The 27,330-nt window shown below is 43.7% G+C and overlaps 1 protein-coding gene across 1 annotated transcript in view; it reads left to right on the top strand.

Moving 5' to 3' along the window:
- Positions 1-27,330, top strand: part of Itpr1 (inositol 1,4,5-trisphosphate receptor type 1) — a 337,447-nt gene that overhangs the window by 207,982 nt on the left and 102,135 nt on the right. The window contains exons 40-44 of the mRNA XM_087904450.1: positions 4,465-4,497; positions 12,563-12,598; positions 13,744-13,794; positions 19,246-19,378; positions 21,499-21,689. Coding sequence (XP_087760576.1) covers positions 4,465-4,497; positions 12,563-12,598; positions 13,744-13,794; positions 19,246-19,378; positions 21,499-21,689 — 444 coding nt within the window. The remainder of the gene's footprint in view (positions 1-4,464; positions 4,498-12,562; positions 12,599-13,743; positions 13,795-19,245; positions 19,379-21,498; positions 21,690-27,330) is intronic.

Below are 27,330 nucleotides of genomic sequence, written 5' to 3'. Positions count from 1 at the left end.
CACCCACTAATTGTCGGCTAGCCACTTTTACCAGTAGTTCCTGATCTCGTTGGCCTGTCAGAATACCTAGTAACTCACTGGTTGGTTCTGAGAAAGAGCCTGGGTAATTAAACCACGACTTTCCCTGTCAGAATAGATGACGATAACCAAATCATCAGAAGTATAACAGACTGCTGAAGTCTTGCTTCTCAGCCTAACCATGGTCTCTCATTAATGTCAGCTTACTTAACAGACAAGGCTCCCTGGATAGGAAAAAGAAAGCAGGAAAATGTGCAGTTTTACTGTACTGAATATTCCTCTACTGTCCTGAGATCACTAGGCTTTTAAATATCAAGGGAGCCAAGGCTAAAGCCCATTTGGTAAATGCCTACCTAGTATGTGCAAAACCCTGGTTTTCACATACACTAAGCTTCATTAAACTGGATGCAGTGTATGTACCTGTAATCCTGGCTCTAGGGAGGTGGAGGCAGGGTGATCCAAAGTTCAAGGTCATCTTTGGTGACGAAGAGAGTTCCAGGCACAGCCTGGGATACATGAAATCCTGGCTCAAAACCAAACGAACAAAAGAATCATATGTACACGTCATTCTAAATATTTATGGTGTGTAAAGGTGAATACTTGGTCATGGAATCAGGATGTTGTGGACAAAACCTAATAGGAAGAAGCGTATAAATATGGAGTAGGTGCAGAGAGCCTTAGTCCAGTGAGAAATGATGTCTTGCTCGTATAGACACACACATAGGCAGGTTTTCATGAAAAGAAAGAAAAGAGAGGGAAGAGAAAAGCCAAGGGCAGCTTAGGGGTAGGGGATAGATAAAGACGGATGGACAGATGTCAGGAAGTAAGAGATGACCAGAGTCTAGAAGAGTTTCCTGGGCCTCTGTTCACTTTCCTTTGTAGCTGGTGAAGAAATTAGCCACCCCCAATCCCAGAGACTGACATCTCTTTCTAGACTGCTTGGGACTGCCATCCCCACTACTGGGAAACGGAAACACTGTAAACTAGACTAGGGAAGATCACAAAGCCAAGGAAGATGTTCTAGGAACCTGCGGTAGACTTGAAACTCCTGGCCCTGGTGCTCTGACTAACTAAAAGTACCACTTAGCCATCTGTATGTAGAACACTATGCAATGGGCAGAGGGCATGAAAGGGTTCCCACTTCCCTCAGTCTGGCAGTCGATAATAACTTTGTCTCACCAAGGTTCTTTGATGATATTTCTGATGGCCACTGCTTGTCCTTGCTGAGTTGAAGAAACACGACTCATTGACATGCCAGCATTTTCAAGGGCAGAAAAATCTCACAGCCAACGACCTAACCTTCTTTTCTCAAGGAAACAGTTGGCTTGGGTTTTTATAAACGGGGTTGTCCTTGGCCTGGTGGTGAGGACACTCCCTTGCTTTCATCTCGGTTTTCCTGCTGGTTGCCCCTTGTGTGGAATGTTCCCATGTCTGGCACCTTCCTGAGCATATATGATACTGTCCTTCTTTCCTGCCCTTTCTTGAGTCTCCACTGCCACAGAATGAGATCTAGAAGACGTCTCAGGCTTTGCCTCATGATCCCTCCCTTGAGCATAAGTACCTGGGCTGGGATGAAGTATCTGCCTGAGGTCACATGGAGAGCCTGAGTGGGATCAAGCCTAGAACCCCAGTTTCCCACATCCCATCTCTCTCACGCTGTATCTTCCGGTTTGGGTCTCTTTCTCTAGGCTGTAGTCCCCGCGGATGGGGAGGCTTTGTGTGCCTTTGCTCATCTCAGTGTTTTCATTCAACTTCGGGACCTACCAAGGTCATATATGACAAGGAAATTTGAAACAATTCCTTACTATTCTGCTCAAAAAAAAAAATGGTGTGCTTATATGGATCTACTTTCATCAAGGGGAACAGAGACCATTGGGAAGTATGACTCAGATTACCAAGTAGATTAAAATATGCCAAAATCTCTCAAAAGCTGACATACTTTTTAATCCCCAGATATAAAATCTCATGACCTCTTATATCTTTCCTCAGATCACCCTCAGAATAAATATCATTATTTTTATATTGAAGGATAAACACACAAAAAGGTTCATAATTTTGCATAGGATCATACAGCTAAGAGCAAGGCCCCGTAAACGTAAACCCACTGTCTGACTTCAGATAGCTGGATTTTCACCAGTGCATCAAAAGTGAGCAGGTGGACTACACTGGAGTGCTCTAAAGTTTATCTGTAGTCCTAACAGTGACGTCTTCCTTATGCTTTATGATTATTACATTAAGGACAGGAGCATTAGATGTTGCAGAAAATCTAGGCTTCATCTCAGTTCTGGTTTGTCACCCAATTGAAAAAAAAAACCCATTGATAGCAGGTAAATTCATCGATGCTGGTTGTCCTAGGGCCATCAGAAACCTGTGGTTTCCAACAGGTCCCATATTAGGAATCGGAATAGTGAGTGGTGAGTGTTAAGCCCACTGTCCATAAGATGTGCTAGTCCAAGAAGTGCCAAGGGTGGTAAGGACTACATGAATCACAGTTGTTGAGTTACAGTGATGTTACTATAATGAAATACCTGAGAGGGGCTAGCTCTATGGCCTAACAGACACAATCACGAACAAACAAACAAATAGATGAGTTATATTTATAGCTACAGTTGGGGAGCCTGGAATTCCAAGACTGGGCAGCTCCCAAACTAATGTTGAGTGTTAAGTACCTCATGAGACAGTGAGAAATCACATTCTTAAACAGCTGTAGAGGGTCCAGAGCTCAACTTGATAGCTGATACCCTAAACACCAAAGAATTTGAGAAAGAAAAACTGCTAGGAATTTGAAGCCAGCTTGACCTATGTAGAGAGTTCCAGTACAGAATAAGACCTTATTCGCCAACTCAAAACCAAACCAAGCAAAATAATAATAATAATAATAATAATAATAAACCAACCCAGATAACAAAGTGTCAGTTCCATACAAGGGCAGAGCCCTGTGTCCTAGGGCCTCCCCCAAGGTCTTACCACCTGCCAGCATGTCACCAGTGAGGTCCAACTTCCCAGTGTGCCAACTGCAAGGATAGATGCAAACCCTCTCCAAACCGTATGAAGCACTCAGAAATTAAAGAAGCAATTAATCTTCACCTGTTATGTCCCTGAAAGCAAAGAACCAACAGTGTATGTTACTCATGCTGGTAAATATAAAAATAAAGAATATTTGAAAAATTATCACAAAATGGTATTGAAGTACATCTTGGTATGAAGCTGACAGTATCTTGTATCCTGTATCTTCAAAGAGATCAGAATTTAGAATGATACCAGGACTGTGTATATATGAATATACATATGAGAAATGCCCACTAAAGTCTGCTTTGAGTCTGGAATATATTTTGCCTGTGGTTAAAAAAAAAAAAAAAAAGGTAACATCTCCATGGCTAGGAATCTTAAAGATTTCTGTGAATCTTTCTACAGCTCACAGAAAATCTTCAAGCCCCTTGATCCTGCTTGAAAAAGTAACATAGTTTTCTTAAGTGTTGGCCTCTCGCTGTTCATTGTAGGTTTTTATTATGCTGATCTTGGTTTATATTACCATTCAAAGAGCTTTGAAAGAAATTCAGAGACCAAGAACTATGTAAGAGGATATTTCAGAATTTATTTGACATCCCACTTGCCCTTTTGAATAATCCCTGTTTTCGTTCTAGAGAGAGCACCCCAGGTAATGCCAAGGTTTTTATTTCTTACCAAGTGTCGGTTCTCTGCTAACCATGGAAGCTCCTTGGTTCTAGATGAGTAGAGCATTGACCTTTCTGGCTACTAGCATTTCTGACAAACTCTTTACTTTTCAAAATGGAATGTGACAGAGCTTCTGCGCATTAGCCTGCTATCCTTAGACTAATGTAACTGAGATTATTCTCTCATGATTTTTTAATTCCCCTGCAGTTGATGCCAATAGATCCATGTTACTAATCCAACTGGGGCAAATGTTGACTATCGCTCACCCACACTCCCAGGTTATGAGATATGTTGGTCTCTGCCTCCTGAAGTTAATCCCAGGTCTGACTGAGCCCAACTGCAGTTCGGGCTCCTGACTCCCAGTAAAGCAGTCAGATGAGTTTATAGTACTCCAGGCTTTATCCTGTCCCTCCCTCTCTGCTTCTGAAAAACAAAGCTCAGGGAGTTGCCTCTCAGTCCCATTCAGCTCAAGATCTCATGTTTACAAGTGAGAACAAGGCTGTCTCAAAGCTTGGATGATGGACTCGTGAGGTTTGTTGCCCAGTGTGTGAATGAAACGTGGCACATGCTCCGTATTCTGTTCCAAAGCAGACGTCATTCCAAGCTGTGGCCGTGACCACGTTGCCTAAGCTCCTTCAAATGGCCACTCTCTAGCAGCACTGAAGGTGACATGCTTGAGCATAAGCGTCTTTTACAACTTTCTAACGTTTAGATTCTTGTGTTTCACTTCCTAACAAGTCTCTTTTTCTCCCCTCCTTTCTTCTTTTCCAGCAAATTTCCATTGATGAATTGGAAAATGCCGAGGTCCTAATTTTGTTGTTTTTGTTTTGTTTTGTTTTGTTTTTAATGTCCCATAGTGATGTCTCCATGATACCCTTCCAGTTAGCCTTGTACCGTGTCCTCTGGTCTCTGCGTTTAGTGTCTGGCTTTGTGTAGTGTGCCTTCTGGAGTGAGCAGGGTCGGTCCTGTCTGTGTTAGTATTTCCCTCCAGAATGTGTGTCATTTGTCCTTGGATATCCCACTGTTCATCCAGATAGAGTTTCTAAGCTGTGACAAGGTTTCAGTTATTGCCTGGGTCCGTACCTTAGGCGTGAAGCTAACTCTTGATGTCAACATGAAGGAACTTTGCTTTGTGTTAAGCATTTGACATGACGAGAGAGAAAGATTGACTTGGTTGGGAAGTTAAAATACAACAACAAAACACCAATCCCACTACTCTGTTGCTGTTTGTGTTGAAAGGCATTATGTGGTGGGGGTAGGGGTGTCACATAAATATTTTCATAAGTCATTGTGAATCCACCCCTGTAGCCATGGCTTTTCTTCTGCAAGAACTACCAGTAGGTGCAGAAATGAAGATGGCAATCTGTGGTTCCTATACTGGCCTGTCAAGTGGCCCTTATAGTACTGTCCTAGAAACATTGGTACGTGAGTGGATTGGAGACTTCCTACCTCTTGCTTGTTCTGTGCATTTTCAACAGCCTTAGTGTTTTTAGGCTGTGATGTGCAGTTGGTAGGGGGTACTAGCAAGATAAAAAAATGATTTGGAGAAAATGTATGTGTGTGTGTGTGTGTCTGTGTGTGTCTGTGTGAGTGTGCGTGTGTAGAGAGAGAGAGAGAGTATGTATTGTACATATACACACATATGTGGTTTTATTGGCTGGAGTGCATAGAGTACACTGGGATAAAATTTTATTTGATTTTTTTGTTAGGCTAGTTAATTAATACCTTAATTTAGATGGAATGAAGCTACCAGATTAGACATGTTATCCAGTGTATTTTCACTCTAACACACTGCTGTTGAAAATTCTTAATAAATGGCTTAGATACATCTAAGGAGAGTTAAGATGCACCACAGACTTAAGTCTGGAAGCAACACAAGTGGTTGTGAATTTGGACTGGCTGCCTCAGGAATGGCATTCTGAGAGGCAAGCGGCCACTCAGCCCACCCAGCTAGAGCATGGCCAGCCAGGTCTTACACGTGGCCAGTTTAGCTCCATATAGTTCTATATGATGAATGTGCTGTGAACGTATTTGTCTTTATTGTAATCAGACACAATTATGCCTGCACTTTAAACAGATGTGCTTGTCAGATGGCAGAGGGGTGAAGAGGGGCGGACACCTGCTAGCCTCCTCAACTGCCTGTAGCACAGACGTCTTTTCTTGTTTCCTATGTAGTTTTCCCACTTCTGAATTGTTTCCATGCTAGAATGTCGCTGTGCGCTGAACTTTGTGTGCTGGCCCCTTCAGTACTCTTGTTTCTACCTAGAGTTATGAAGGCATCCCTTTAAATTTCTCCCCCTGAGCTACTAAAACTGAATTTCTATTTGCTTAGGTATAGACTAAGTCAGGGAAACAAAACCTTCCCTCCTCGGAGTCTATGTAGTGTTATTAAGACACTGTTTGCACCATAGTGATCAGTTGATGTGTTTGCTTGCTCAAGATACAACTTGGTTCTCCTGGCTAGGACTTTATTGCTTGCTTATGGAAAGACTCCACAGTTGGAGCAGGTGTGTTTATAATTATACTCTAGGAAATAGAATACTGTCTGTTTATAAAGGAAGAATGTTCTGGCAGGCACTTAGATTCTTTGAAAATTCCCTGAGGAAGCAACTGTGGCTCCCCTCTGCGTAGTTACCCCTGGCAACAGTCAGAACCCTGGGACACCAACACCCTGTCCCTGGTCCCTCAGGCTATTGGCTCTGGCCCTCTTCTTAGAGATGACTGATTGGCCTTTATTATCAGACCATTCTGAAAACCTCCACAGCTCCTGTGGAGCACTCCCCTCACCCCCCCCAACCTTTCACCAGAGTGTGCTAGTGGAAGCTGGCATCCATAGCCGAGCTTCTACAGAAGTTTAATGAGAGCTCCTGCCGGCTCAGTCCTGAATCCCGAATGTGTGTGTGTGTTGAGGGGGGGGGGGTATTAGGCATGCCTGATCCCTCGATCTCCTCACTGGTGAAGAGCCACTGCTTTTTGGTGATAACGGCCCATTGAGCATGCCAGGAAATGGTTGCTGCAAACAACGTAGGAAAAAGGGAAAAGCCCAAGCTTCTCCATCCATGTCAGGACTTTGGGGAAGAGGGTAAAAGAAGGGCGGAGTCATAAATTCCTCATAAAACACGTGCATTGTATGGGCCCTTCCCATCTGCCTCCTAGAGTAAAATTGCATTTGACACCAGAAATAGGAGAGTATGGGTGTTTATGTTCATGTTTCTTAGCGAGTAAAGGGGCACTTTCCATCCTTACCCCTGACTCGGTCTTGTCCACCAGAGATAGGAAGAACGGGGGCTGAAGGGCGGGAAAAGGAAACTTCCTGAGCTGTGTCAAGCTTGATGGATTGTTCCATGTGTGTACTTGTGCACCCCCCATCAAGATATAGAAAGTTCCCTCACTGGTCGTTAAAGGGCACACCAGCTGATGCTAAAGATGTAAACCTGTTAGGTTACAGGCACCGTGTTAAAGGCTGGATACAGTGTGACCCCAGATACACACAATATTTTCCCTGCTGAGATTTGCTAGAGAGCCTGTACAAATTAACATAAAAATTACTCCAGTCTGTCACAAAACATGATAGAAATTCCACGGAGTTATGGACAAATGTCATCTGGGGATGTTCCCTAAGCCAGAAGGTCAAGTAGTCACTTCAGAGGTCAGGTAAAAATTCGTAGCCTCAAGGCAGGATAGCACCCACTTTTCTAAACGAAGAAGTGACATAGCTGCTGAGAACACGGTAGGGGTTCAGACAGAAGTAGGGACTAACAGAGTGGTCCACCTAGGTTTCCTCATTTTGTCCTTGAAAAGGAGTTGGGTGTGCACTGATGTTCCCTGGACATGCCTGTTAGTTTCCATTTGAGATGTGATCTGCTCTAAATTAATGTCACTCCAGGCCTCTGGTGACAGCTAGCAACTTTGCTTTCCTGTGCTGCAAAATGAAAAAAATACTAGACAGACATTTCGTGTCACCCAGAGTAGCTGTAACCTGGTTTTATTTTTATTGTGCCCTTAACTTCTCTCACCTCCAGCTCCTCCTACAAGCCAGTGATGCCACAGACAAGAAACTTTGTAAACTTCAGGATGTGCGAAGGCTGAGGGGGGAGACAGAGAAGCATAGGAATTGTTAGATTTCACCTTCAGGGGGCGTGCTCATGACGTCCAACCCCGGTGGAGGCGTCCTACTTTTTTACATTGCTGTGAACTGCTGAGTTGGGCATCTGCCAACATTCAGGCAGCCGTTACATAAGACCTTTCTTTTTTTTCCTGGAATTTAGGCTCACTGCTGATGTGCGACCTTCAGCAGTAATTGCCAATAAGTGTAGCAGGAGTGTTTACTCTTAGACACTGGCAACCACAGAGCAAGCGCTCCTCACAGCACACAGAAACCACTGCAGAGTCTGCTCAGGGCTTTTTCTTTTGGCTTCTTTTCTTTCTATCTTCTCTCTCTCTCTCTCTCTCTCTCTCTCTCTCTCTCCCTTCCTTCCTTTCTTCTTTTCTTCCTCCCTCCCTCCCTCCCTCCCTCTTTCTCTCTCTCTTTCTTTCTTCCTTCCTTCCTTTCTTTCTTTCTTTCTTTCTTTCTTTCTTTCTTTCTTTCTTTCTTTCTTTCTTTCTTTCTTTCATTCTTTTTAATGCTGAGATTATTCCAGAATGTCTGAAGTGGTGTAATTGAGTCAAGCCAGATTTCATTTTTAAATAATGGACCACACTAGTGAGTTCTGATGAAGTCTCTCTGTAAGATATGCATCAGACTACATGGGTGGAGCCATATAATTTTTAAGTTATTTTTATTTCTAAAAGCAAATATAGTTAAAAAGAGAATTGTATTTGCAGATGTGAACATTTAAAATTGTTCTTGTAAATGCTAGAAAACTTCTATTTTGGGCTCGGTTTCCTTAAAGCTTTCTTTCCTCTTAATGAAGGGGTTGCAAAAACTGATAAAAGATGGGGCCTGGTTAACATAGTTGCAAGCTCATTCATTCTTGTTTTGTTTCCTTTCCCTGAGGTTATAAGTAGATTAAAAAGCAGCTGAACGCTGATTTAGGGGGACAGAAGTGATAAGTTCTTTTTGCTGTACTGCTGTATCAATCTATCATCCACGTCTTGACTTGTGTTCAGTTTCTGTCAGGATGGTCCACATGGAAGCATTGTGTTTAACAGAAACATGGATGCTGTGGGGCCGCAGAAGAATTCTCGTTAAGGACAGTAGGAAGCCAAGCCTGTCCACAGGCCCGGCTGTGTGCTGCTCCAATAATAGACACACATGAAAGGAATGGATGGATAGATGGACAGGTGTGAGGGAGTTGCTGAAATTGCAAACACCAGAAATAACCTAGGAAAAGTCTCTGGGCTTCTTTCAGAATTACCAGGCATGATAGCATATGTGCATCCTTCCATAAGAAATCAGATACTTTATTTGTAAAGTAGGCACATGAGGATCTTCTATTCACGTAACCCATTACTTGATTGACATCAGTGAGGATGCCCTGATTATTGACCTCATCCCGGAAGGACATTGAGGGTCCAGAAACTTGAGGTACTATTTGAGTTCCACTTTCATGTTTGCATGTCATTTGAATGTTTGTTCCTATTAAGTTACATTTGGCTGAACTTCTCTGAATGTCCTGGGAAGACTTAAAATCAAAGGATCAATATGATGAAGCAGTCTGGTACACTGCTTGGTTTTCAGGTTCATAACTAGGCCTGTTAATCACCCACCAGCTTCTAAGAGTTCGCTGTAATTAGTGATGTCAGCAGCATACACTAACAGGGAGAAATAAAACCTAGAATATCTATGCCTTAAAATGTTGTCTGAAACCTTGCCATTCACGTCAAATGATAATAATAACCACTGAGAAAAACTAAATTCATTTATCAGATTCTCCTTATGTTTACTTATATTGGTATCATATTTACATAGCTATTTTTGGAACATGCATCCTTTATTATTATACTTATCAGAGCTGCATCTTACTGCCATAGAATCAGCTTATCCCCAAGGAACTGTGACTTCAGTCATCAGAGAAGGAAGTGCTGATGTGGACTGTTGCTTGTTTTACCTAATTATATTCCTGGTTTGGTCAGGTCTATGCCATGCCCGAGAGTTATATTGTTTAGGGAACTTGGCTGCTAGGTTTTTAACAATGAAGTTTACTGACAATAGACTATGCATTATTTGATACTGTAGCTGGAAGGAATCCCAACAATGCCCCAGTATCGCTGAACAGGTGAGGAGACAGAAGCCCAGAGAGGTTCTTTGGTGGCCAAAGAGGCCTCATAGAGGCCCTCATCTCATAGCAGCTGCCAGTGCTCCTGGCTTTTCCCTTGCAGCCCACTAACAGAAAAACACTAAAACTTGTCTGTCTGGACAGCGAGGCCTCCAAGCGTCCTCTGCTGTCCCAAACAACTTCATAAGATTTTCAGGGGAAAACCTTAAAAAGATAATTTAAATTTTATTTTAAAAATCAAACTAACTTTAGAACAAGCACAATCATCTAGGGAGAAGCTACAGCGCAAGTGCAATCATAGAAATATGGAAATTCCTGCTCTCACTCTAAGAAGGAATACTGACAGCCTCTGCCGAGGAACTGGAGATGCCTCTCTGGACAAAGAGAACGGAGGTAGAGTAGACAGTTAAACAAGGGGGTGGGGTGGGGAGAATATTCCAGTTCCGGCTTCAGCTTCTTCGTTTCCTTTGGTTTTGTTTGGCAGGGGAATAAGAGGGTAGCTGCTTGGGTTCCTGCAGGAAATCCCTGCCCGTAATCCTTTTGTTCTAATCATATAGAATGAACCTAAAGGACATGCCCGCGGGAGTGTGGCCAACACAAACGGTAGAAGACAGTACCTTCCGTCCATCTCTGGCCGCGCTAGCATGTCCGGACAGTTGCTTTCACGCTGCCATTTCTTACATGTCTGTTTTCCACTGAGGACAGAAAGCAAAACTGTTTACGCAGTTTCTGGTTTTTAGCCTAAAGCGGGCAGAGCAGAAGAGTGGAGCTAAAGGGGCATCTTGGATTGTGTTACCATGTTTACCATTTTGACAGTACACACACCTCACCTCTGTTTTTATTTTTCTTGCTGTGCTGAAGGCTTTCGGCCATCGTGTTTCTCCCCACCCTCTTCAGGAGGCTGGGTGCTTGGCACCAACTTCTTCTCCCCAGAAGTGATAGTGTTGGATTATTCTCCCCCGTCTAGACCTAACTGAGCAATCCTCCACATGTGCTTCTCTACCTTTGCTGAAACAGTTTGGATTTTATCAGCTGACAAAATAGAAGACCATTTTTTAAACTTCACGACAAGAGCTTTCTATTAAGGGCATTTTTTCCACTGTGGTGATCCAGTTACTGAAGTGGTTGCCTGGAGCTGCACTGAAGCCCCACACCCACCCAGGTCTCACAGCTTCCATCTTCCAGACTGGCTGGCCACTTCCCAGCCACCTTCTGGCCTAAGGAGCGGGGCACAGTGGGCAGTGTTGGAGAGCAGCAGCAGAGGCCAGGGTCATATGGTTCCAGCGTGAACCTTGGCTTCAGTCCATGGCTCCAGAGTGTACCTTGCACTGCTCAGCCATGCTGCTGGCGCATGACTTGGGTTCAGGGCAGCCCACGTAGGATCTGATGGTTATGTCTGACATCAGTTTCCTGTTCTCTGCACGTGTCCTTTGGCCAGACACGTGGCACTATCTTCATATGGAGTGATAGACTTTCCTAGCCACACCTTTTTTGAGCTATCCTCTCTCTGTCTTTCTCTCTCTCTCTGTGCGTGTGCATGTGCGTGGGTGTGTGTGTGTGTGTGTGTGTGTATGAGAGACAGAGAGTTCATGTGCGTATTCTTTGAATGTACCTTCCTCTCTTTTTTCTACGAGGTAGGAATTTTGAAGTTGAGTGTGGGCTGTTTACCTGATGTGACAGGAATAAGCCCAGGAAACCTGTCTGTGCTACTCCTAGGGAGCCATAAGGTTAGAATAATCATGCTCAGAATGCAGAAACTCATCTGCTTGTCAAGAGATTCTGGAAGAGATCATTCCACCTGCTAAGCTTCAGCCAGAGCCGTCCACTGCAGGGTGGAGCAAGGAATTGCAGAGATGGGAGGAAGCCTAACTCCAGAGGAGGCATGTGTTCCTGCAGGGTGGCAATGAGGAACCCTGCTGCTGTCTGCCCCCTTGTACCTAAGCCTCCATTGGTACCCAAAGCACAACTTTCCCTCTCATTGCCCAGCCAGAAACCCACAGATGGGAGCTCTTCCCTCCTGGCTAGTGATTCTTTCAGCTTTCTTATTGCTGTAGCTCAATGTCTGACGAGAGCAGCACAAGGTGGGAAAGGGTCTATTTTGGCTCACAGTTTGCAACCATCGTGGCTCAGAAGGAACACTGGTGAGATTGGGTCTAGCTGTGTCAGATACTCCAGGCGACTGGTCAGTGTTCCACGGGTCAGACAGAGGAGATGAATGCCTGTGCTTTGTTGGCTTCTTCCTTTCTCCCTTTGTACAGTGGTGCCACTCACAATCAGGGAACATCTCTCCTCACTAAGACTTCTCTGGAAAGGCCCTCACAGACACACCCAAAAGTGTATCTCCCAGGTGACTTCAAATCGAGTCATGGTGACAGTGGAATTCATAGTCATCTCAGTGATAGTATTTTCTAATTTTAAACCTGTATCTCATATCAGTCAGCCTTTTTTCCCCACCACATCCCATTTACTTTAAACATCAGACCACTGGTCCCCCTCAATGGCCCAGCCCCATGCAACCATTGATTCAGCAAAATCACCGATCTGTGGTCTCTCTCTCCGTGTTTTGTCCCTCAGTGTTGGTCTGCAGACTTCTCTGTGGTCTATAACATGCAAATGACATGACTAACATGCTTCATTTTACTTCCAATTAGCTACCACAGGCACCGGAAGCTGAGAACTCCACAGAGGTGTGTTACACACCTGTATTTGCAGTACCAGCAAATATGGGTGCTTCTAAGTTTTCCCGTTTGAGTGTGTGCATTGTCATGACGAGCTGTTCACTCCAGTGATGGGCATGGGAGGGCAAGGTCTAGCAGGCTGGGAACTAACTTGCTGTGTTGGCTGTTTGCGGGTAGAAAGAAAGTCCTCCATTGGTAGAACTAGACTAAGCAAGCTCCAGGAGAGAGGACAAACCCCTGACAGGTCTTCACTCCTAATCCTTTTTAGTCCAGATGTGAGGAATCCTGGAATGTTAAGGTCTTTCTGTTGTATGGACTGACTTCAGATCCCATGTAAAGATTATGTGCTTTTGAAAATCAGGACATGAGTTTATAGTTTTCCCAGAAACTACTAAGAAAGCTGCCTAAGGCAGTGGGTCTGTCCCATCCTTCCCAGCTCCCAGCTCCACTGGCCGAATGAAGGACTCGAGTTAATCCAAGGGAGTTAAAAAGTAAGATCAGAGGAACCTGTTAGGGCTGGCATGTTTCCAGGTGGGAAAATTTCCTTTCGAACACTGTTGCTAAATCACAGGAGTTCGAGTTAAAATGGAAGGTTCTTTATCAGAGAGAAGTCTGTCGGAAATGATAAGATTCAGACACAGAAGCTAGAAGGCCTGAGGTGCAGTGCAGGTGTTTCCCAGCGGTCACCTTGTCGTTTTCTAATCAGAGCTCTTCACTAGCAGTTTGGTTAGAGTACTCAAGTGCTGGTGGGCTAGGGAGTGCTTTGGTCTCATGTATGTGTCTGACCCATTCTGTATGTATCGGTGTCCTTATGCATGTGCTGTTCAGTGCTGCATGTATGAATCATAAGGACTTTCCCAGTTGAGTCTTGTTTTATAGCCCCTTTTGGGTTAATATAAAGCATATCCTATAGAACTGCCATTCGTAATCTTCGCACAGGGCAATATTGGCCCAAAAGCTCATTTGAAACAATGTCATGGGATGAGGGGTTGGGACAGCTGCTATAAAGAATCTAAAGTATTCATACCTTGGGGGAAAACCACAAAACAGGATAGTTCTTTTATGTAACGTTGACTGTATATGTTTGTGACTGATGCTGAAGACGGCAGTGTTTCCTTAGTGCCATACTTAAAATGGAATTTCTGCATGCTTAGCAGGAGCTTGAACCAAGTCCACCCCTGAGGCAACTGGAAGACCATAAAAGGGTATGTAGTCTTGAGTCTCGTGTGTTGGGAGCCAATGACTGTAACTCCCCCCTCAACCACACAGCTATGATTTAAAGACAGCTTCTGTTGGTGTTAATATTGTTCAAACATGAATTGGCTTAGGACCAATCATCCCCTTGCACAGAGGTGAACCTAGCTGGCAGTGCTATTATCTACCTGAACAGAACTATGCACAACCAAGCTCCAAATAATAACCAAGGAAGCCTTACACACCTTCCTCCCTGGTGATGGTGTGAACCTCCTCTGAACAGGTGATGGGGCAGCTTTGTGCTTCTACAGTGACTAGTGAGCCTTCCAGCCGGCTTACAATAAACACAAAAGCATACTGCCAGCGGAGTGTAGTTACACTGCCCAGCCGTGAGAGTGCCAACTTCCTCCTTTTCCCATCGGTCAGGGTCTTAACTGTGGAAGAGCACATGTCCCAACAACCACAGGCACATTCTCAGCATTGGATTGTTTCAGACACACAGCTTTTGTAGTTTGCTTTCTTTATTTAATGTTACATGTCAGCCTTTGGTGGGGCAGCAATAAGTAAGTCTTTGAACACTAGCAGTCACTCAAAGCTCCCCAAACTAGGAAGGAGTTTGTCACTTTTTGTCCTCTGAGAAGGAAACAAATGTGTATCTTTCAATAGATTCCTAGAAAAGGAATGCCACCTAAGACAAAGATTGGTACTTTCTTACAATGCAGGCTGTGTATTGCCAAAGAATTTTCTAAAGGATGTATATACACCTAAACATGCTGACCAGCACCATTTTCACAGTACCCATTTCTGGAAGATAGCTGTGTATCTCTGTGTTCTGAGAACTTACTCAGTAGTGTGCTAAGACTTCCATGTATATCCATGTGTCACTCTTTAACAAAGTATGCTGACCCAGTGGCAAGGCCCACTTCCTCATAGCACAGGTTAGAGAGTTGAGACTCAGAGGTTTAACATATTTCCCAAAGTCGCATGGTTAGAAAATAAGCAGTCTTTGTGAAGACTGTCACAGGGTCTTTTGTGTCATGGAAAATTTATTCCTGAGCTAAATGCATAGCCTGAGACACCTGTGTTCTGTTCATATACCCCAGCCCCCGCCCTGTCCCACTGTCCTCAGATTTTGCTCCATTTTCTTGCCTTGGTAGAGAAATAAGTTTTATGACTTCTCTAGCTAAGGAATGGTTGCTAGGACATTTGCATTTGGGTCAGATTTGGACATGATGCCCCTTAACAGCCTATATCCTTTGCAGCTCACTGGCTAGGGTCACATTACATTTGCATCCTTCCCAGGTTTTTGCCAGCTCGCGAAGAATTATCCTGTATTTTAGAAGTAGCCAGCAAAAGTTAAGCCCAGCCACCCTTAATGCCGAATGCTTCTCAAGGGAAACAAAACAAAAAATGGTATTAGAAACAGATACAGCCCTCTTTTGCTAGGCACTGTGTGATTTGTAAGTTAGTTCGTGTTCCTGTGTCTTGGTTTCCTCCACTGTGTAATGGGAGCGATACTAGTCTCCATCGCTTAGGACAGGAGCTGAGCTGCACACAGGAAGCACGAAGCCCCGTGTCTCAGGTGTTTAAGGCAGTTTCACGTTGTAGTTTGAAATGCTTAAGTGATTGTGTAGACAGAAAGGTTAGGAAAAGGGAGATGTTTTTAAATTCAGATGCAGTCTTAAGTACTAAGATGTGACATACTCAGGTCTAAGGGGTGACCTTGCCTAAAGGACAAGCTATTTAGGTGCCTGGAACGTGGGAACCCGGCCACCTCCACCTCCTTTGCAAGCGATGTGTTGACTCTTGGGTCCCTTGTTCAGCACGTAGCTGTATTCCCACACACCTCGCTAGCCGCTTCTCTGACAGGGAACTCTGAGCTCAGGACGGATAGATGCCAGCTGTCATTATTTGAACCTGACACTTACTACAAATGAAACTTTCTTTGACTGTTCATTTTCTCAGTCTTAGGTAATACTTATTATGTGTGAAGTTTCTTACCTGAAGACAAACACCGGGTATTTGTTTACATGCTCTAGATGCAAAAAACTGCAGTGAGGAGCGGGGCGAAAAGTGCACCTCCACAGCTCAGTCAAAGCTAAAGTGACAATACTGGGGAAGTCGCTGTTTTCTCCCTTGCAATCAGATGCCATATCCTGGTACATGGTGAACAGCTTAGTGCTGTTGAGTAATTTATATCAAGATGATTAGGAAGGCTTTTCTCTGAAGATTTTAACTTGTCTTAAATTAAACCAATGGCACAGAAAAACACTAGAGATTTGCATAACTTTTAATAATGCTCTTTCATGTCTTCTCCCTGTTCCTTTTTATCTAAAACCCTGTCTTTATTTTCTACAGAAAAACAAAGCAACTTTATTATTTAAGAATAAGCCAAAGCAATTCCTATTTGTTCTGTTCTTTCTATATATTTAAATTTCTCTGTGTGTGCACATGTGCATGCACACACACATGTGCTCATGCGTGTGTGTGCGCGCGCACACACACACACCACACACACTGATGGTGAGATGAATATGTACCACAGACCTTATAATAAGAATGGGGAAAGTTCTTGGGTGGGATGTGTTCTACACCCTCCCCCAATAATAATCACATTTCATGATATTCTCCAATGGGGGAAAATGTCCCATTTGATGCATCTGTTGCTATGGAAACTGCTAGGGTTTTTCTGTTGAGGAGAGGCAGAATGCAAATGTGCAGTCCCTCTGTATCACTTGGGCATCCGGGCTGCCTCAACACGGGCTTCCTGTGCAGAGCCCACATGTTCCCTTCTTCTTTACCTCCTGCCTGCTTAGTCGCAAACAGACCCCAGTCTCACTGTTTCCCCTCAAAACCAATAGTTGTGAAGAGCACAACCTCTGGGAGGTGAAAGTTGGGTCCCCCTGGTCCAAAGTAGAATCGTGTGAAGGCTCAGACGTGCATACTTGCTGATTGGCTCCCATCCCTCATCTTTTGATTTGACCACCCAGCTCTGCTGTCTTCCTGACTCTTCTCTTGATGGTGACATAGATGGTCCGAAAACACCGCGACTGGTCTTAGGTCTCTTCACAGCTGGGAGGGGATCTAGTTAGGGGCCTCTGGATCTTTACTAAACATCTATCTTACTCAGACCCTGTTCTTACTCAAACTAAGTAGAATACTTAGACTAGAATCTGGCTATTTTAAAAATGGAGATTATAAGCTCTCATTCAACACAGAGGTCACCTGCTGCCTTTCCCATTTCTTTCTTCGTGGTTCTTCATGAATGTTTCTTTTTCACATTTGTAATCTCCTGAAGTCGGCTCTTAAGTCCCTGGTTTCCTAGTGACTGCTTTGGAGAATGCCGATGTGCTTGTCCAAGCCCATGGGATAGAGTGCCTGTCAAGCTGTGTCTTTATGGCAAACTGAGGTTTTCTGAGCCGTGAAGAAACCTCATACTTAAACTTTTTCTCCCTGGCAAGCATTTTATTTCAAAAGTACATTAAATATAACAAGGGACTTCTTCACTGGACACAGTCTTGGCATCATGAGTTTTCTGTCGGTCCAGGTAGGAAAGGGGTCTCATAAGCTGACCCCAGAAAATACTCTCCATTCAGGAGAGGAATGGAGAAGGGAGGTTTCGGGTTTTGCTTTTGTTTTTCTCCCCATTTCCTGCAATTTCATTTCAAAATAAGTAGCAAGCTTTCAGCACCTTCTCTTGTTGGTTTACTTCACCCTCTTGTGCCCCTCTGGGCTCAGGCTGCCAGCATCAATTAACAAAGGAGATGACCGGGGCAGTGTAGCTCTGCTGCTTGGTGAACCTTGACAGTTGGCAGGACCCAGGCTTTCTGCCTTTTCCCTTTCGCCCTGGCTGCCTGCTTCCCTCAGGACACCACCCTCCTGGTCTGTTCCCTCCCTGCTCAGTCGTTTCTCAAACACCCCTCCCTAATGTCTCCAGACCTATTCTCAGCACTTCTTAACAAATCACTTAAAATTCTACTGACTCATGCCTCAGTTCCAGGTCTCCTCAGAACTCTTGAAGCTATTTTAGAGACCTGCTAGTTCTCAGCACCTCCTTCTGCTAGACTTCCTACTTAGCTCTCCTTTGCTGTCCTGGAGGGACTCCAGACCTTACTACTTTGCCCCTGGGAAAGAGATGAATTGGTGGTCCAGGACTCCCTCAGGACTGGGGTGGGAAAGGGAAGAGTTGAGAATAAGCTCTACTCCTGTGTGACTTGTTCAAGCACCCCAGTGCTGAGAAATGAATCGTATTGCTTCTGTTGGAGTTGTAAAAAAGATGATTATGTCCACTCTCCAGGATTGCACTGATGTTTATATTTTTAAAGCTTTTTATGAGGTAAAATTGACATGTGTACTAAAAGGGCTGGAGGGGTTTGTCAGCTTTTGTCTGTAACTCAGCTTCAGCTATCAGCTCACGTTCATCCTGACCTCTTTTATCTCTTCCCCGTTTCTCTTTTCTCCTGTGTTATAGTTAAGTAAACCAGGGTGTTGTTTTATCCATAATGCTGATTTTTGATCAGCATTTTTGCAATCTCCCACTTGTCCAGTGTTTCCTAACCTTCCCAAGGCTGTGACCCTTTAATACAGTTCCTCATGTTATGGTGACCCCAACCATAGAATTATTTTCGTTGCTACTTCATAACTGTAATTTTGCTACTGTTATGAATTGTAATGTAAATCATCTGTGTTTTCTGGTGGTCTACCGTTATCCCTGTGAAGAGGTTGTTCAACAGTTGCCCAAAGGGGTCGAGACCCAGAGGTTAAGAATGGCCACCTATTTCCTGCAGTGTTGTATGTCTTCACCATTTGTCCCCATCTGCCGTCTCTGTCAGACAGACTTGCTGTCAACTATCTTATCAACTTAAACTCTTACTATAATATCTTACTAGTTTCTTGGCCAGGCATAATGCCGCACATCTGTAATCCCAGCACATGGCAAATAGAGACAGAAGAACCCAGAATTCAAGATCATTCTCAGCTCTGTAGTGAGTTTAAGGCCAGCCCTCAAAACAGTATTCCCCTTCTCCAGGTCTTTGGAATAAATCCTATGCCTTGAGTAACATTCTTTTACTGCTATGTGGAAGCTGACCTGTAAAATTTGCAGTTTGTCCAAATTTTATCAGCTTAACCCAAAGGGCTTTCCATTTTTTTGTTGTTGTTGTTGTTAGTTGCCCTTCAGAATAACTGTTCTGTCTTTATCTTTATCCTTGTGAGAGGCTACTTTAAAATTTAGTAGTCTAGATTGCCACCAGTTTTTAAAAATAAAAATAAAGCATCTTATCTCCCCCAAGAAAATAATTGAAGTTGACTTTAAAGTTTTTAAAAAGGTTTTTATTCATTGTCCCCCCCCCACTGAGTAAAACTGGGTCAGTTATATGTGGTTTTTTTTTTCAGTTTAACTATTAGTCGCTCAATTATGCTTTAAATCTGTGATTTGATTTCATTATCCTGTTTGAATTAAGGGTGAGGCACTCAGGCAAATTTTGGTCAACCGTTACTATGGAAACATCAGACCTTCAGGAAGAAGAGAGAGCCTCACGAGCTTTGGCAATGGCCCACTGTCACCAGGAGGACCCAGCAAACCTGGGGGAGGAGGTAGGCTATGCGCTGTGTTAACGAGTGTCATGTGTGAACTGAGCATGTCACATGTTGCTGTCTGCTTTTACCTGACAACTTGCAACTGAGATGTATTTGTATTAGAAGTTTTTTTGTTTGGGCCTTGTTTTATTTATTTTTGTTTTTGTTTTGCAACTTCTTTTATCTTCGGCCAACCATCAGTTTGCTGCATGAACAAGTTCCCCTAAAAGATAGCATTTCCCTACATCCCTACATGTATGTTTTGCATACATCTTTTGTCTCCCTTTCTCATGCAGTGACACTCTTGTGATACTAGAATGGTGCAGAAAACTAGATTTCACTGTCCCTTATCCTGTGCTTGTAAGCAGCTGTATTTGCTCATTAAGTGATGAGGCTAATGACAGCCAGAATGATGAAAGTTAGCATTTATTATGTGCCTACTGAATGCCATGAGGGCTTGTCCAAAGACTCTTCAAGTTACCCATTTACATGACGATTACTATTTTTAGCACAGTTTAACAAGGGAGTGGAAATTTGTTTCAAATATATATAGAATTGTGTTCACGCTCTCATAGGAGTTGACCAAAAATTTTTAAAAAAATACAAATAAAAGCATTTAAAAACAAATCTTTAAAGGTGGTGGAAGTTATTTTAGGCACACTAACAGGTAAAAGTTTTAAACATTTTGAGCTTCGTGGCAAATTTTACCGAGTTTAGGATTTTAGTGGAACCAGTAGCCCAGTGTTCAAGACACAAAAGCAAGTTCCTGAGGCACAATCTTGGAGTTGTGGTTGTGGGGCAGCTTCATTCAGATTCTTTGAAAGTTCCATGCAAAACATAAAAATCATATTGTTTGGGCGTAAGGGATGGCTCTGCAGTTAAAAGCACTGTTTGACTTGGAGAGGAGCCAGCACTCAGGGTGGATAACAACCGTCTGTAATTTCAGTGGCAGGGGATCCAGTGCACTCTTCAATCATCTAAGGGCACAGGGCACTCCTGTGGTGTGCCTCAGTACATGCAGGTAGATTATTCATGCACATAAAATAAAACATCTAAATTTTATTTTATAATCCTAGTATTGAATATACTCATTCTAGCATCTTCTAGAGACGGCATTTGGCTTTTCTACTTGATGGAAACTTGACTTGTCTGCCTTGTTCATAGAGCTCTGCAGGCTTCGGTGATAGTGTAGTTCTTGGCCATCTCAGAGATGAAATTCGGCTTTTCAAACTCCAAATATCCCATGGTTCTCACAGAAAATAAAGAGAAAACGGTTTTCTCTTTGTTTTCTGATGTGTGTTGTTTGACAGTTGCATGAGGAAATCGGGAGGCATCGCGATGGAGATGCAGCAGTGTGGGCTGCCTTAAATAGCTATGGCAGATGTTACGCAGATATTGGGGCTGATGTGAGAGCAGCAACTGTGTGGACCTCTGAGGAAAACTGATGACTTTTGCATTCTGAAATTACTCACTCAGACCATTCTTCTGTTTCATTGTTTCGGTTATTGCTAATGATAATTGAAGGCATGTTCTTAAATATGAACTTTCCAAAAATGACCAGAAACCATTCCACTGAGTGGCATAAACCCTTTCCTCTCCACTGTATTCGTTCTGTCTGAAGAGCTGTGGAGATGAGGGACCGTATTCATTCTGTTCACACCACACCACGCCCCCACCGTCTCCAGTTCTTGCCTTCACTGCTGTAATACTTGTTGAAGAAATGTTCAAAGTGAAAGGATTAATTTGTCAGAATGAGGGCTGGCGGTGATTGTGGTAGGAGATGCTTTTCTAGGAGTCTAAGAGAGGTTTCCTTTTGATTTGACTCTTAATAATTATACCCCAAGTCATTGTATTTTAAGAGACCATATTGGCTGAATGGCTTTGGGTCACTCAATGAAAATGCATCATTTTCCTTCATCTTGTCTGTCTGAATTCAGTACCATCTTTGCCACTTGCAACTTTAGGTGTTCTTAGACAAGCACCTCTCTGTAATAATCAGCATTTTGCTGTGGACTTGCTGAGAGGGTTAAAGGAAACAGTGTGACTATTTCGAGCTCCCAAGGTTGATGCTTAGTGAATAAGCAAAAATGCTAATTGTTCCCTGTGTCCTTAGTAAGAGCCATGTTCTGTCTTTCCAGGGGGAGGGCCTGGATCCAGCTCCACGAGCAGGGGTGAGATGAGCCTGGCTGAGGTTCAGTGTCACCTCGACAAGGAGGGAGCCTCCAATCTGGTCATCGACCTCATAATGAATGCATCCAGTGACCGAGTGTTCCATGAGAGCATTCTTCTGGCCATTGCGCTTCTGGAAGGAGGCAACACCACCATCCAGGTAGGAAGGCAGCTAGTGCTGCACCCCAGTTCTGAGGACCAGGTTCCCAGGAGGTGTGGAGATGTGGTCTCATGAGGCAGAAACCATTTTCCTCATACTGTGATTATTCTGTCTTTGGAACTATAGTTCCAAATTATAAGATGCGTTTGAAAAATGGAATAGGCATGCCATAATGTGTGTCAGACTGACTAAAGTCTGTTTACTCTCTACTCAGGAATATAGATGTTCTCATCATTAAACGGGCAGAAGAGTGTTGAGACACTCTTCATGCTATTTAGAAGCACTAAAATTTTTACCTATCTGTTGACTCTGTAACTGCTGTTGACTGAAAGATCAATGAAAGCAAATGACTAATGGGGAAAAGAGATTCAGGCCAGATTAGTTAGTCAAAGATGAATAAATGGATTTTTTTTTTGTTAGCTAATTGTAATACAAATTCTTAAATAATATTTAAAATAATATATTATTAAAGATATTTAAACTATTAATTTTGGCAATGTCCTTAAAGAGACTTTTAAAAAAAAAGATTTACTTACTTTTTGATCCCCTTGAACTGGAGTTAAGGTACTTAGGAGCCACCTTTTGTGAGTGCTATACCTGGGTCGCCTGTAAAAGTTGTAAGCCTTCTTCTCTCTCCAGCCCCACAGAGTCTATTTAAAGGAATTTTGATTTAGTTATTATATGTATATAACAATTTTTACATATAAGTAGCTTTTTCTTTCTTTTTTAGATAGGCTCTTGTTATGTTGGTCAGGCTGACCCTGACCTCCTGGCTTCAGACCATTCTTCTACCTCAACTTCCTTCGTAGTAGGAGTACAGGCCCAGTTAGGCTACCATTCTGGACTAGAAATGCCAGTTAAAATGATTCCTTTTGTTTTAAGAGTTGTTTGTGTGTTTATGAGATGTGTGTCTCCATGAATCCCAGGCTGACCAGGAAATCACTGTGTAGACCAGCTTGCCTCAAACCTCTGATGATCCTCCGGCCTCTGCCTCCTGAGTTCTGAGCCCTTTAACTATTTTTAAAATTTTATTCTGCCTGAGTTTTTCTTTTGCTGTGAGCTCCCTGAACAAGGCTTTCTTTGGATGTATGCATTTGTGAACATATATACATGCACATTTTGATCCAAACTTTGTTCAGATTAATCCATGTAATAGAAGGCTTGCCCGTGTCGATATCTGACCTGATGTATTCTTGGCCTTTACATTTAAATTGAGAACTTGTACTACTGAAGTCTCAACTCTTCTTGCATTAGAGAAGCGTGTTTCTTCCTGAAGATAGATGTGACCTGGGCTAGGACACTTGACGTAGCAAACACAGCACGTGTTAGACTTCAGTCTCTGCTCATTCTTCCAGCCTGGAACCCTGTGCCTTGCATAACCTACTTCAGGGGCCCTTCTTTCTGCCCTCCAATCCCTACTTGACCCAGCATACGCTTTGAAGTTCCTTATTATGCACAGATATTTGTGGCAATAAGTTACTCACCCGTGCCGGTGGCAAAGTCTACTGTTTGTCTGAGCCGTCACATGTGCACATGAGTCATGCCCTATTGAGACGGCTGTTGAGTTCTCTCTGGGAATGAGAATGGCTGGATTAGTGGGCCCTTCGCCTTGATGGGATGCACTTTCCCTCAACTGCTTGATTCACAGTATCAGGTCCCTGCACTGGGACGGTAACCATGTTGTCTTGGATCGCCTGTGACCAGACAAGTTAATATAAATGCCCACTTGGCCAGACAAATGGTCTACCAATTGAGCTGTAAGCCATGCTACCTCCACATGTGTTTTAAAAGGCTTCACTAGCTGAAGAAATCTAAGAATTTCTGAGGTCATTTTCAAAAAACAATGAAAATGTTTAGCAAGGATGCAGGAGACATATACATCCATATAGGAAGCTATATGTCAAGAAGAGAGCTTATGAATTCCCAGTAAAAAGGAGTTGTGCTATGAAAACCACTTGTTGACAGAGGTCTATAAGGAGATATCTAGATAGATAGATAGATAGATAGATAGATAGATAGATAGATAGATAGATAGATTAGATAATATAAGGAGTTAAGGGATTTGCGTAACATTTTCTGATGACTTGTGTTTTGAAAAATGGGCATAGCTTTTACTGCAAGAGAAAAACTAAATATAGGGCCTACAACGTAGGGAGACTTTGGCACACGTAGGTGACAAAACCCAGAGGGACCTGAGCAAGGGATAGGTCTTTAAGACTGAAAAACACTGTGCAGGAAAGGGTACAAGGTGTAGATGAGAGTTGGGATTTATATGAGGAGCAATGTAGCCCTCTCAGAAACCTCAAGGCTGTCATTTAAGGCTCTAAATCCATCAGCAGAGGACAGATAAACTGAAGAAAGAAAGAGACATTCAAAAATTAAAAATTAGTTTGCTGGCTGGGCATAGTGGTGCCCACCTTTAATTCCAGCACTTGAGAGGCAAGGACAGGCAGAACTCTGTGAGTTCAAGGGCTGCCTGGCTTATAGAATGTAGGTGGAGGCTGCTCTTTTGTTTCTCAGCTCCTCAGATCCAAGTAATCACACAGAAACTATATTAATTACAACACTGCTTGGCCGATAAGCTCAGGCTTCTTATTAAGTAACTCTTATATCTTAAATTAACCCATTTCTATTAATCTATCTATCACCGCAAGGCTCGTGGTTTTCGGTAAGGTTCTCCCGCATCTGTCTCCTTCGGCAGCTACATGGCATCTCCCTGATTCTGCCTTCTTTTCTCCTCTCTGTCTCTGCTTGGAATTCCTGCCTTGCTCTATTTTGCAGTGCCATAGGCCCAAAGTAAATTCATTATTAATCAATGGTAATAAAACATATTCACAGCATACAGAGGGGAAATCCCACATCAGTTCCAGGACCCTGTCTCAAAAACAACAACAACAAAATCAATTTGCTATAATCCCAGCATGTGGGAATTAGATGCAGAAAAAATGGTGAATTCAAAGCCAACCTCTCCTACATAGAAAATTTAAGGCCGTGGGACCTGTCTCAGTGGAAAACAGGTGCTAATATGTCTCAGTGGTCAAGCACTTAACACACATACACAAGGCCCTGGGTTTAGTCCCCGTCACTGAGGGGGAAAACAGGACAGAAATTTGCAAAGTAGCAAATATGCAGAATTTACAAGTCTACTGTCCTAGACGAGAGCTGATATAGGTAATAAAAGTGCAGTGTGTATGATGTCTATGAAAAGTCTGATTTTACCTGCTCTTGTCACAGAAACAAAAATACGTGTGTGTAAGGCCATGGTTGAATGGTTGACTTTTCTTCACTGTGGTAAGATAGTTACTGTCTGTATGGACCTCACAATATCATTTTACCATACTTACCATACTTTCCATAAGTATGCACAGTGAAATTTGTTCATTTTAAAGGTTAAATAGCAGTGACATAGGCCAAGGTGGTAAACACTCTACCCCTTGGCGACTCTCTGATATCAGCAGTACTAGTCGGGAGAGTATTTCTTGGGTGCTAGAAAAGCACCCTGTATCTTCTTCTAGGTGACGGTTACAGGGTTCTATACATGGTTACACACTGAGCCATACTCTTATTAAACTACACGTGTTTTACTAAGTGGCAGAAAGAAATGCGGGGGTGGGTAAGAGGGAGCCTAGGCCTTGTTGGGACCCTGATGCAAGAGAAGAGAGGAATCAATGCCAGTGGGTGAAGCTGACACCATCTGCTGAGGCCAGGCCTGCTCTCACAGGCACTTGAGTCCAAGCTGGCTAATTGGCTGTAGGAGGTGGAGGGCAGAAGTCCCTGCTGTCTCTGGTGGCTTCCCGTCCTTGGGATGAGTAGCTGCTCCGAGCCACCACTGGTGAGGAAATAAAGGAAGCCTGAGGCAGCTCACAGGGCTGAGGCTGCCAGCTCCAAGGCTCACCGCTGAGGTGGAATCTGGGGGTTCTGGCAAGCTGCCCTGTTTTTCACAGCATACCCCTGACAGTGGCGGCGAGGCAGACAGAAGCTGTTTTTCCTTCCAGTTCTTTATCTTATGCAGTAATTATGAATATTAGTTCCATGTTTTCACACACTCATGACTCACACACGTTGGCTAAAGATGAGGTGCTGCAGCAGAGTCCTGGTCAGACACACATGGGGTAGAACCACTTTCTTTCCTGCCTCTCCAAGGCAGGACGCTGATGAGTGAAGTGCTCGGGCGTGGGTAACCTGTAGGCTTCGTACATATGCTGGCCTTGTATGTAGGCCAGCATACAAGGACATAGCCTTCGGTCTCCTGCTCCCTCCACCCCATCCCCTCCTATGACGTCTAGGGGCCCAGCCTGATCCACTACATGGTATCAGGCCTATGGTCCAGGAATTGTTCTAGTATGAACAACTATGAATTGTTCTAGTTGACTTGGGAGCTCCCAAAGCTTCTCTTTTTCTCTTGAAAAAATGATGTAGAACTCGGGTTGCATCTCGGGCCAGCTGAGGACAGGAACCCTAAAGCCCTAGGGAGGGTGATTCAGAGTTTGGTCCTGCTGTAAAGAAACTGGTTCGAAGTAGTAAATGTCCAGCTGGGAGGCGAGTCTGGCTAAGACTGAAGTGGCAGCTATTAATGATTGCTGAAATAAACGCCGAGGTCCATGAAAGACAGGGTCACCCTAACTGGAACTCACTGCCCATTACCACTTCCTGCTCAGCGTGACGTGCACGCTCTCATGGAAGGGCGGTAGCCTGTGGTCAGGTGGGTTTTCTGAGCGCTGCTTTTGCCAGTGACAGATTGCAGGCAGAATGGAGGGAAGCGGGCTGGGCTGTGGGCTCTAGAGTCACACACGGTCTGTTTGGAGCCAGGTTTACAGCCCTGACAATTAATGTGCTGTGTGGCACCTCCTCTAAGGGTCTCTCCTGCCTGCGTGACATCGAAGCAAAATGAAAGCAGCTTTCAAATCCGGTATTGTGTGAGGTTCGAAAGTCTCCCCTTCAGTCCCTGTTCCCCTGTTCATCAAGTACGAGACTGGCAGGGACATCTGGAGTTCCTCGGAGCTTGAAATCAAGATTTGGCTGTTTGTAGAACAGTATTAAGTATTTCCCCGGGAAGTGCACTCCTGGAGTCATCTTAAGTGGTGAAAATAATCATTAGAAAGAATGCTGATTGGACAAATCAGCCACAGTGCATCCATGTGGCAGGAACTCACCCGGGACAATGGGCTAAGCTGGCGATGGATCAGTAGCCTGGGTACTCCGATGGTAGACTGAGAGAAAGACCGCACTGCCCAGACAGTGACATGCTGTAAGTGTTGTTTTTATGGTTCTTAGGAAGGACAAGGGTAGTAATGGGGAACAGATCAGCCCTCGTTAGGGTCAGGAACAGCAGGAGAATTTGGTCAAGCACACGGGAATATTTGAGGCGTGGAAGTATTGTATGTCCTGCTTTGACTGGGAGTCACACAATTGGGTATGTGTGTGAAAATCTATCCAACTCAATACCAAAAGAATCAGTTTGGTATTGTATGACAATTGTTAAAATTTTAAAAAGTGTTAAAATATGGGCCTAGGAAAAGCGGCTACAGCTAGCTAGCATCCAGTTTGGTGTTCTTGGCGGTTCACTCTGTAACCTTCCTTTTCATTGATAATATCTCCTTTAAGACTCCCAGTTCTGCCAGGAGGTGGTGGCTCACACCTT

This window comes from Myodes glareolus, chromosome 3 (genome assembly GCF_982192425.1).
Source record: "Myodes glareolus chromosome 3, mMyoGla1.1, whole genome shotgun sequence".
In the NCBI taxonomy this organism is placed as follows: Eukaryota; Metazoa; Chordata; class Mammalia; order Rodentia; family Cricetidae; genus Myodes; species Myodes glareolus.
This window is presented reverse-complemented; position numbering and strand designations above follow the sequence as displayed.